Genomic DNA, 12317 nt, shown 5'->3' with positions numbered 1-12317 from the left:
AAGTTTAAATGATTTCTAAACTCATTCTTTTTGAAGGATGTTATCAGACGTCTTTAAGAACCATGAAAGATTGTTGGTTCTCCCTTATGAAATGCAGAATATACGTCATGGAAGGACTCATGTCACCTTTAAAAATATATTAATGTTATTTTATGAAAAGTGGCATTTAAAGTGGTAACCTTTGAAATATTTCAATAACTCAGAAAAGCGCTGAATATTCTCTTACACAAAAACCTGTATATTAGTACCTGGATTTAATAGGAACAGTTTGTCATATTTACTTCAAATATAGAAAAAAAATTACAAAATTGTTGGAAGACCTGTCCTCCCTTTATATTTGACGTCTTCCCCTTCCGAGGGGTAACTTATTTTGACATTGGTGTGTGTACTTCCTGCTCATATTTTTTTAAAGTTTAATATTATACTTTTCTTTTTGTGACCTTTTTAGTCAACATTTTTAAAGATTATTTATTGAAAGTGTAGATCTATTTCATTCATTTTAAGTTCTATAGTGTTTTCCTAACTTTTTAACCTATTTATTTTAACAAAGATCATTATTTTCAAGACAGTGCAGGATATGTGGAATTTCTGCCCCTACCTTGGAAGAAGAAGGTCGTGTAGACTTTTAATTCTACATAACATCCATGTTCTTTTCACCTCTAGTTATTAGGCTCTTTATAGAACTTGGAATTGGCATCAATTAAAGGAAAAGAAGAGCGTTTCTTTTAAACGTTTGAGTTTCTGCTGTGTGTGGAATAATAGATACCAGCGATACTGAGGTATTACATAGTCATTGGCTCAGCGGAAGAGATAGATTTGAAAAGGAACCATGTTGAACTTACAGGAAAGAAAAGAGTGATTAAAAACATAATGGATGGATTAAACAGATTAAACACAGTTGAAGAGAATAGATGAATCCAAAGATCTGAGGAAATGGAAAATATGAAAGCAGCTAATGGATATGGAAGATAGAATAAGAAGCTCTGTTATTCCAACATATATCTAAATATCTTCTGAGGAGAGAGAGGAGAAAATGAGAGGAGGGGAAGCAGTGGAAAGGAGACTATTGAAAGAGAATAGATGAGACTTTTCTAGATGTCAAGAGGTATAAGAGTCCCGAGCAAACAAAGTAAAAACAAATTTACACCCTTATGATGTATTGAAATTATGAGATTACAGAGATAAAAAATCTTTAAAACTCCCAGAGAAAAACAGACAGATCCATCTGTAAAAGAACGAGAGATTAACAGCAGAGCTTTTTTTTCAGTAAAGGTAGAGATAAGAATATAGTAGAATTCAGAATGCTGAGCGAGAATAGCTCTGAATCCAAACTGCTGTAGTCACATAATTTAAATGTTGGGGAGAAATAGTGCCATTCAGATAAAGGTGGTGTTTAATACTCTCAGGCTGTTTGAGGAAAGAACTACTAAATCATATATATTAGTAAGAAGGAAACTGATTGCAGGAAGACAGGAGAGGGAAGCAGTGATGCACCAAAATAAATAAATGAAAAATTTAAAATTGGTAAGCATATTGGTTAACCTAAGTAAGTACTGACTGTATAAGCTAGTAATAATAACGATGATTAATTTCAGGGTTTTAGAAATAAGAAAGAACTAAAATACTAGCAAATGAAAAGACTAAAGTTTTTCACCAGCGCAGTAGGAAGGAGAATAGGTTAAAACTAACTTCAAGATTTCTTAAATATGGTAAAATTGAAGAGGAATCAGAAAAAGGATAAAATGTCTAACTTACTAGTGGAGGAAATACTTTGTAGGAAGAGAATATGTTGAAAATAATTTAAATGTTAAATATTCATGGTGGAATTTAAGAACATCAGTAAAAGCATAAAATAAAATATCGCATTTTTGGAAATCTAATGGACAGAAAGGAGAACAAGAAGCATTGGAAAAACTCAGTAAAGAGAAAATTGAAAATAAGATGATAGAAAATAAAAATCCATGTATCAATAGCTATAATATATGTAAACATTTCGTTGCCAGGTTGAAAATAAAGAGAAAAAATGTTGGTCCAATATTAACCAAAAAAAACCTGGTATAGAAATAGATAAAATAGGCTCTAAGGCAGACATGTTACAGATAAAGAAATAATTACCTAATGATACCATCCATGTTCACTGGTAAGACATTACAGTTCTTAACATGGGTTGAATCTAATAACATGTTTTTTGGTTTTTTTTTTTTTGAGGAAGATTAGCCCTGAGCTAACTGCTGTCAATCCTCCTCTTTTTGCTGAGGAAGACTGGCTCTGAGCTAACATCCGTGCCCATCTTCCTCTACTTTTTTTATATGTGGGACGCCTACCACAGCATGGTGTGCGAAGCGGTGCCATATCCACACCCCAGGATCCCACTGGGTGAACTCCGGGCCGCTGAAACGGAACGTGTGCACTTAACCACTGCACCACCGGTCTGGCCCCAAACAACATATTCTTAAAGTATATAAAGCAAAAATAGACATAATTATAAGGAAACATTTGCAAATCATAGTTAAACCATTGATCCTAGGTTTAAACACTTTTTCCCTCAGAAACTGATAGATTGAGCAGACTAGAAATGATTAAGACTATAGATGATTTGAATACCAGTTACTAATCTTGATTTAATAGTTCTATTTGGAATAATATGCCCCCACATTGTAAATTACACATCCTTTTCTAGCATATGGAAAATATGTACAATTTGACCATCTATTATGCCAAAAGGAAGTCCCAAAATATACCATAGAATTTATATCATAGATTATGTCCTCAAGTTAAAGTAGAAATCATAAACAAAACCTTTAATCCTTTTGGTTTGGAAACTGAATTTCTCAGTTTTGGAAATAGTGAAATATTTAGAACTGAATGACAGTAAGAACAGAACATATCAGAACTTATGGGATATAGCTAAAGCAGCTAGCTTTTTGAGGAAATTTTATAGTTTTAAATACGTCCACTAGAAAAAAATTAACTCAGTGTTCCACTTAAGTAATTAAAAAAGGGATAAAGAAAACTCAGTGGAAGGAAGTAAAAAATATAATAGACATAAATGCTAGAAATAAATACAGTGGATTTTTATTCAGCAGTAAAGTGGATAAGGCACGTTTTCGCCCATCAACAAAAACCAAGGTGAATAAAAGAAGCAAGACAAATATTTTCTGTATGATTCCATTATATAAAACTCAAAAACAAAACTAAACAATACATTGCATAAAGGTATATACATAGTTGGTAAAATAAAATAAGAACAAGAAAATGAAAAACAATTCAGGATATTGGTTAGGTGGGGGGCAAGTGTCTTGGGGAAGAAGGGAAACATGATAGGCAGAGACACAAATAGGTTGCACAGGTACTGGGAACATTTTAGTCTTAAGCTGGATGGTGGGTTCATAGGTTTTCATTTTATTATATTTTAAACTTACATATATATTATATATGTTTACTTATGTACACACATATAAGAAAGTAACTTATACCAAAAAAACAAAAAAGATCAAAAAGATAAACTGTTTTTTTCTGAAAAGAGATAAACCCTGACAAGGTTTCTTAAAAGATAAAGAGGCACAAATAAATAATTTAGAATAAAAAGTGGGTGTAAGTGTTGATAAATAGATTTGTTGTTAGGTCGAAGAGTATTCTGTAAGGTTTAGGTCATAGATGCATAACTATAAATCTACTGTGTGATAGTTCTGCCCCGTTTTATAAACTGACTTTAAAAATACATTATATATAATTCAGGGCCAGCCTGGTGGCCTAGGGGTTAAGTTCACGTGTTTGACTTCTGTGCCCTGGGGTTCACTGGCCCGGATCCCAGGCACAGACTGCTCATCAAGCCATGCTGTGGCAGGCATCCCACATATAAAGTAGAGGAAGGTGAGCACAGATGTTAGCTCAGGACCAATCTTCCTCAGCAAAAAGAGTAGTATTGGTGGCGGATGTTAGCTCAGGGCTAATCTTCCTCAACGCCCCCCACCCTGCAAAAAAACCATATAATTCAATATCAAGAAATATCATATGTAGAACTTTTACCTTTATTGATCAGTTTCTTTATAAATAGTTGCAAGTTCATAAACTGAATAATCTCAGTTTCTTTATTTCCTGCCCAGTTGGCGTTTTGGTTTTGAATTGATCCCATTCTGCCCCAGATGGGATCAAATTTTCTTTGAACTGTTTCGATTGCATTGTTTGGTATTCAATTGAATTAAAAATGTACTGTTTGTAACAGGAAATGAAACTCTGCGCCTATATGTCTGTGCTTTGAGTAAGATGTTTATTATTTTTTATAGGGAGCAAATATCAGTCTAGATTTATTTAATCCTGTGTGGACTGTAGAAATCCTGTTAATGGTGCAGTTGTGGCCACTTCCAGTGTTTTACAAGTTCACTTTTTCCTTTTAGTCATTTTCTGATCCCCAAAGCAAGTGGTAGGTTTTTTTAAATTGTAGCCTTATCTATTTATATCAATAAAGTTGAACTTTTATAGGTCAAATATGACATTTCTTTTTAGTAAGTATCCATTAATGCCCTAAAATACTTATGTAAAGTCGTTGAATTATGGAAGGCTTCAATTAATTTGGCCACCATGTCCACAAGATTTCTTTGTTGTTGTTTTGTGTTGTTCTTGTGTGTATGTTTTGATATTGTAGGCTATCAAGATGGAAATGATTCAGAAGCTCCAGGGGCATCCAGAAGAGGTGGAAGAGGTAGTTTCCGAGGTTGCCGTGGAGGATTTGGTCTAGGAAGTCCAAGTTAGTAGTGGATTCCAAATGGTGTGCTTCATCTGTTAAGAAGGAAATGATAAAAAAAAATTATACCTATCACATAAGGTTGTTATAAGGATTGTATGAGAATAGTTTAGCACAGTGGCTGATACATAATCACCTGCATCGTATATAATATTTTTTAGACATACATATAATTGCATACTGGTTAAGTTGAAATGTATGAATCCTTTTAGAAGTTTGTGTGACTCAGTTCTTTTATGTTAAATACTATCAAGTGTTTTAGAGCCTTGATAATAATGGCTGACCTTATAAATAGCTGGCCTTCTCTGTGGCTCAACTGCCCAACCCCACAATGTGGCTTTCTACCTTAAATTCTTCCAGCCATCATTCCTTGGAGTTAAGGTATTGTCTTTAGAAGTCACTGTTGGATTGCATGTGTCTTTTAACAGAGGAGGACAGATTAGTGGCTTTGGGAGCTAAAAGATAAAGTTGTAATAATGATTTAATAGATGTATAGAAGATTAGTGAATTGTCACTTTTATAGAAGTGTAGGGATCTGGAGGGTTGGTGTGCAGGACTGCTAAGGTTTGATTTGGCAACAGTGGGAGCAAGGCATGCTATTCTGGACAATAAGCAGTGAGATGATGCAATGTGAAATTTATGGGGCAGTAATGGTGCTACTTTTCAGAGGTGATTTAACTTTTGCTTATATCATATTTTGGCATAACATTGGCCCTAACTTCTTTTACAAAATAATTTTAATACAATAAAATTGTGAGGGAGTAACTTGTAATTGAAGGAAATAATTTGTGGAGAAAGCCTTTTTGTGATGCTTAGAAAAATACTGTGATTCCTGTTAAAGTATTTTACCCCACATCTTTTAACTTCTGGCACCATAACTTGATTTTTTTCTCTTAATTGCATGATTTAAAAACTTTTTAAAACTAACAGCCTCATTTTATTATCTACAAATCTAGATAGCAAATATGAACAAGATGAGGGGACACAGCGCACTGGTGGCCTCTTTGGTTCTAGAAGACCAGCATTAAGTGGTGCAGGTGAGAAGTAAAACTTTATTACTGAATATTAATCATTCATACATGCTTTTGTCTCTAGGATTAGTTAACCTAATATGTATGTTTAAGTGTACTAGGTTGGCTTATGATTTTCTTTGTTTTTTAGATCTATAGGCAAGAATAAATGGACATTTTTGCCTCTCTTATAAAATTTGTACACTGTGGATTATTTCTTCCCCTTTAGCTACCAGTTAATTTGAGATATAAATTATAATTTTGTGTGTGTGAGGAAAGATTGGCCCTGAGCTAACATCCGTTGCCAATCTTCCTCTTTTTGCTTGAGGAAGATGGTCCCTGAGCTAACTTCTGTGCCAGTCTTCCTCTATTTTGTATATGGGATGCCACCACAGCGTGGCTTGATGAATGGTGCGTAGGTCCATGCCCAGGATCTGAACCTTTGAACCCCAGGCCACCAAACTAGAGCATGCGAACTTAACCCCTACATCACTGGGCCATCCCCATAAATTATACTCTTAATTGGAGGAAGGAAAATGAAGTTTGCATTGATTTCAAAGAAAGCATTCTGACTTAGGGAACTTGGGAAAAAAAAACATAATTGTTGGTGAAAAATACTCAAATGTGGATATACCGTGGTATATCCAGACAATGAAGTATTATTCAATACTAAAAAGAAATAAGCTATCAAGCTATGAAAAAGTGTGGAGGAACTTTAAATGAGTATTACGAAGTGACAGAAGCCAATCTGAAAAGGCTACATACTGTATGATTCCAACTATATGACATTCTAGAAAAGGAAGAACTGTGGAGACAGTAAAAAGATCAGTGATTTCCAGGAGTTAGAGGGGAGGGATGAATAGGTGGAGCATGGAGGATTTTTAGGGTGGTGAAATTACTTTGTATAATACTACGATGATGGATACATGTCATTGTACTTTTGTCCAAACACATAGAATGTGAAGCACCATGAGTGAACTGTAATGTAAACTATGGACTTTGAGTGATAATGATGTGTCATTGTAGTCTCATCATCGGTAACAAATGTAGCTCTCTGGTGGGGGATGTTGATAACGGAGGAGGCTATGCAGGTGTGGAGACAGAAGGTTTATGGGAAAATCTCTGTGCCTTCCTCTTAATTTTGCTGTGAATCTAAAACTGCTCTAAAAAAAGAAGTCTTTAAACAAAATGTTCAAATGAGAAAAAGGTTTAAGTTAAATGTATAATTAAGAGATGGATGGATGAGGGGATTAGGAATCCTGAGTAATTACTCAGTGTTTGAAGAGAAATAGCTATATGGTTTATGTGCTTGAGGAGGAGCTGTGTTTTCTCTAAATATTCTGCAAACAATACCTTACAGGTAATGGTGACACTTATCAAAGCAGAAGTTGCAGTGGAAGTGGACGAGGTGAGTTCTTATTTGGTTTACCTATAAGCGGTTAAAATTATTGTAATCCAAGTTTAACTGTTATTGCTTTGAGGAGTATATGCTTTGAGGAGTATTCACTTTGAGGAGTATACATTTGCACAGCCTGTTTTGGAGAGTTATTTAATACTCTCTAATCCAGCAATTCCATTATAGAAATTATATATTGTAGAGATGTATTTGCTCAACACGTATACAGGGGTGTTCCCTGAAGCTTCATTTATAGTAAGTAACAACTAGAAATCACCTAAAATTCATCAGTAAATAATGGTTAAATAAATAATATAACCATAAAGTGGGATATTGTGCAAATATTAAAGATTGAGATACATCTGTATCTACAAATCCTTATTAAAACAATGTTTTTTAAATCGTGAGATAGTTATTTGGCTTGGTATGGGAATAAAGTTCAGTATATATAATTTTGTACTATGAAAATTTTTTTCAGACTTAGAAATACTTAAATGTCATATAAAAGTTGAAATGCTTTCCAGACTAGTAAAACAATAAAGCTTGTTTGATGTCACTGAAAAATTCTCAGTGATCATTAGTCTGATAACTTTCAAAGTGACAACTACCTTGAACTGCCTTCCACCTCATTTTTGGAATCTTCATTACAGAAAGAGATTATTAATTGCTACTCAAACCATATCTTCTACAAATGCTTGTATCTTGTTTGAAAGAGGATTTCAAGACCTGTGGGCATACAGGACAAGAAAATTAAAGAGCTCACCTATAAATATGTTATATCTAGTTAGCTTTTCAAATCTAATGCAGTCCTTATTCTGTTTTGTGATAGTAACTGAAAGTGGTACAATAGATGACTGGTTGTCTGTAAATCAGAAAGGTAGTGTATAGGAAAGAGTTAACATAACAGGCCTGACTGCTATTGTTTGAAAGCCCTGCTTACAAGGTTGGCCCTTGCCTGGCATCTAGGAACTTAGATTTCGGGAGGGCTCTCACCACCCTAACTGGTTAAGAGTGACTCACTATGCCCAAACTGTTTGTATAACAATGTGGTTTATGCTGAATACTTGCTTTTTTTCCGGGAGTCTGGAATTTTGGTATGTGTCAGGCATAAAGTGCCTCATTATCAGCTCCTCATAAAAACCCTGCGTACTGAGTCTCTAATGAGCTTCTCTGATAGGCAACATTTCCAGTGTGTTGTTAGAACTCATTGCTGGGGGAGTTAAGCATCAGTGGGACATCAGTGCAAGAGAAAATTATGCCTGGTTTTCTCTGGACTTTAACTAATGCACCTTTTCTCTTTTCTGATTTTGCTCCCTGTCCTTTCGCTGTAATAAGTCATAGCCATGAATATGACTACTATATTCTGTCTTAGCAAATCATTGAACCTGTGAGTGGTAGTAGGAATAGTCCAACACACATGGGTTTTTCGTTTCTTTTAGAAAATACATTGCTTTGCTGAGGAAAACAGGAATTAGGAAAGAGAGCTTAAACAAAAAAATACTATATACCAGGGTCATCTGCAAAACCTCAGCATTTTGAATACTAAGGAAACTTCAAACGTTCAGGATGCCATTTATCTTAATTGTCTCAAGTATTATTTGTACGAAGAGACTTTAAAGATGTCTGTCTATGTTTAGAACTTGTTCTCGTTGAAGACAAGCAATGAAAATAAAGATATGCACAGCCTTGTATCTTGACTGATTGTCCCTATGGATTTCTTTAATAGGTGGTTACAAAGGTTTAAATGAAGAAGTAATAACAGACTCTGGAAAGAGTAAGTTTTACTTTAGATAAGGTAGTTAATTTTTTATAGTGAGTTCTTTCGCCTTTTGATTTTTAAAAACATTTATCTTTTTTTGGGGTTTGATTCCCTTTAAGATACTTGGAAGTCAGAAGCTGAAGGAGGAGAAGGTGGTGACGTTCAAGGTATATTAATTTTTGTGTGATCCACGTGAATGTTTATTGCATTTTAGTAAAAATGCCAAATAATTTAAAAGTAAAGTTAACTTTTTTATTTGAAATGGAAACTTTAATCATAAACATTGTGAAGTTCCATGGTATTTAAAATTTGATTTTGTCAGTTTTTATGTTTTTCTTCTTATTTTTCTTTATTTCTTCTAATTCTTGTAGTGTAAATTCTGTTTTTTATTTAAACTTCAAGGCCCAAAAGTGACCTACATACCACCTCCCCCACCTGAGGATGAGGACTCCATCTTTGCACATTATCAGACAGGCATAAACTTTGACAAATATGATAATATTCTTGTAGAAGTATCTGGACATGATGCCCCACCAGCAATTCTGGTAAGTTTAATAATTATTTCTGTATTGACTATGTAGCAGACTTTAGTTTTAAAATATATGGTACATTTCTGTAAGTTGATAAGAATATAAAAATTCCATCTTTAGTATCAAATATCTTAGGTTGGAAATTTCGAACTGTGTCTACCATCAACAATAGAATTATAATGTCAAAAGGGAGGGTACTATCTTTCGTCCCCACCTCCACAAACCAAGAAGAGAGCTTTATTTAAATTTATTAAAAAGAATACTTTTCCTAGAGAGTCAAGATTTCTGCTTTCTAAGGATGTGAGAAAGTGTGTCTTAGGGGAGTCATTTTCTAAGGAATAGGAGAGCCCCCAGTCCCCTGTTGGTAATCAGCTGTTCTTACTGGTCAGTTATTTATCTCTCACAGGTTTTGAGGGGGCAGAAAAAACATTTGTAGAAACACTGTCCGTAGGAAATACTCCTTAATTCTATCAAGTAATGATATATAGGTTCTGGATATTACTTTTGAGTGGGGATATATTGGTAAAACAGCATTATATATAAAGTGTAATTAACAAAAACTTGAAGCTAATTCAAATGGAATATATTTATGGAATGATCTGCATATGATATGGAATTTAATTCCCTTTTTTTTGTTAGACTTTTGAAGAAGCTAATCTGTGTCAGACACTGAATAACAACATTGCTAAAGCTGGTTATACTAAGCTTACTCCTGTGCAAAAATACAGTATTCCTATTATACTAGCAGGACGAGATTTGATGGCTTGTGCTCAAACAGGATCTGGAAAGACTGTAAGTCATTTTCCCGTATGTATTCTGTCCCAAACGCAGACTGTTAAGTGTTTTGAACTTTGCTTCTTCCCAGGTTGGTTGAATCTCTTTTGTTAGATAGAAAAGTTTGTAAATGATTTCAGTGAATGTGATGAATATTCATGTTTTTGCTTCTGTTTTCTGATTTTACTGGGATTTGTATACTTCTGAAGAAAGAATTTTAAACTGTTTCTAGAGTAGTGTTGCAGTTCATAGATGTTTAATCTAAGTATGTGTGTTTAACTTCTTCTGGAACATGGTAGTATTTAAAACAAAATGATTGAGGATCAAAGCACCAGAGGTTATAAAACACAGAGAAAGAGAGAAAAAAATTCATGTAATATAGCTGATAATCACAGTTTTGGAGTCAGGCAGTGAGAAATAGCTATATGCACTGTATGTGGTCCTTACTATCAAATGACTTCAGGTTATTTTAATTCTAAAGAACTCTGATGAAACCAGGTTGGTCCTAGGACTACTCTCTGGAATTTGTCTGTTAAATAGAGTTCCATGAGATAAACCTTAAAGACGATCATTTCCAGGATCATAGAGTCTTGGTTCATACTATTTTAGTCTTAATCAGCCTCCATAGTAGAGTAGAAGGGGCAGTAGGTATAATACTGCAGCTGATGTGTGACTTAAACATGGTTTTGGAGGTAGATTTTAGTGTCTTATTCAATGAGAAGAGTATAGCAGAAAATTTCTCTTGACAGATGTAACTTCAATAAGGGTGATATGTTTAGTAATCCAAATTAATGATTTCCCAATTTTTACTCTGCTTGTGGGCCACTTCTGTCATGCATTTTATTACTACTCCAGAAGCACTCACTTAGAATAACTGCTGAGTGCAGTGATTTCTATCAAGTTATATCTACATTCTTCTCTATAAATAAGTAGTGTTGTTGATTTATTTAGAATCCATGGGTATGTTGTTTTTTTTTAAAAGAACTGAAAAAAAAGGGACTGCCCCCATGGTGTAGTGGTAAGTTTGGTGCACTGTGCTTGGGCATCCTAGGTTCACAGGTTTGAATCCCAGGCATGGAGCTACACACTGCTTATCAAGCCATGCTGTGGCAGCATCTCACATAGAAAATAGAGGAAGAGTGGCACAGATGTTAGCTCAGGGCTCATCTCCCTCAAGCAGAAAAAAAAGAGGAAGATTGGCAACAGATGTTAGCTCAGGGTGAATCTTCCTTACCATAAAAAGAAAAAAGAACTAAAAAATATTTTGAAAGAGTAGATTAACTTTATCAAACATTTTGTGTTAGCTATGAGTATAAAGACCTAGATATTAAAAACTCATTGAAATAAAAATTGTTTTCCTTTCTTATCTTAAATTTACCAGCAAGATGGAAGAAGAATCTAAAGACTATAAAGGACATGAGGAATAGGTTTCCATAGGGAAGGATGATGCAGTATAAATTTGTAAATTATGCAATTTAACTTCTAGGCAGCTTTTCTTCTGCCAATTTTGGCTCATATGATGCGTGATGGAATAACTGCCAGTCGTTTTAAAGAGCTGCAGGAGCCAGAGTGTATTATTGTAGCACCAACTCGAGAATTGATCAATCAGATCTATTTGGAAGCCAGAAAATTTTCTTTTGGGTGAGTACATCTGGAACGGCACTTGCGAACAAGTTTTTCTTTAGAGTTTTTTCTCACTTCGTTTGGGAAGAACTCAGTAATAAGGTACTCATGTAATTAATGTTACTTGATTGAAGTGTACTTTTTCATAATCTTGTTTATGGAATCCATGTTTTTTATTTTTGAAAAGAAACATGCTTATTAAAAATTAGATGATAGCAGAAGTAGAAAGAAAAGACAATAGTGAACATATTAGTCTATTTTCTGGCAGTTTTCAATGCGTATTTAAAATATTAACTTAGGGTGTTCCTGATAATTTTCTGTTCTTTTACACATAACTTCCATAGTATGGAAAACTGCTTATTTCATTATCATGCCTAATTTTTAATGACTTTAAAAGATTGTTCATGTGTATATATTTTATTTCCTATTTTGGGGCATTTAGGTTGTTTCTAATTTGGGGATACTATAAATAAAACTGTAA

General features: G+C 34.1%; 1 protein-coding gene across 1 annotated transcript in view; it reads left to right on the top strand.

Annotated features, from left to right (window-relative positions):
• Positions 1–12317, top strand: part of DDX4 (DEAD-box helicase 4) — a 74088-nt gene that overhangs the window by 41298 nt on the left and 20473 nt on the right. The window contains exons 7-14 of the mRNA XM_046672138.1: positions 4646–4747; positions 5701–5781; positions 7115–7162; positions 8877–8924; positions 9029–9076; positions 9312–9454; positions 10079–10231; positions 11700–11854. Of these exons, the coding sequence (XP_046528094.1) occupies positions 4646–4747; positions 5701–5781; positions 7115–7162; positions 8877–8924; positions 9029–9076; positions 9312–9454; positions 10079–10231; positions 11700–11854 (778 nt within the window). The remainder of the gene's footprint in view (positions 1–4645; positions 4748–5700; positions 5782–7114; positions 7163–8876; positions 8925–9028; positions 9077–9311; positions 9455–10078; positions 10232–11699; positions 11855–12317) is intronic.

Source organism: Equus quagga, chromosome 9 (genome assembly GCF_021613505.1).
Source record: "Equus quagga isolate Etosha38 chromosome 9, UCLA_HA_Equagga_1.0, whole genome shotgun sequence".
NCBI lineage: Eukaryota > Metazoa > Chordata > Mammalia > Perissodactyla > Equidae > Equus > Equus quagga.
This window is presented reverse-complemented; position numbering and strand designations above follow the sequence as displayed.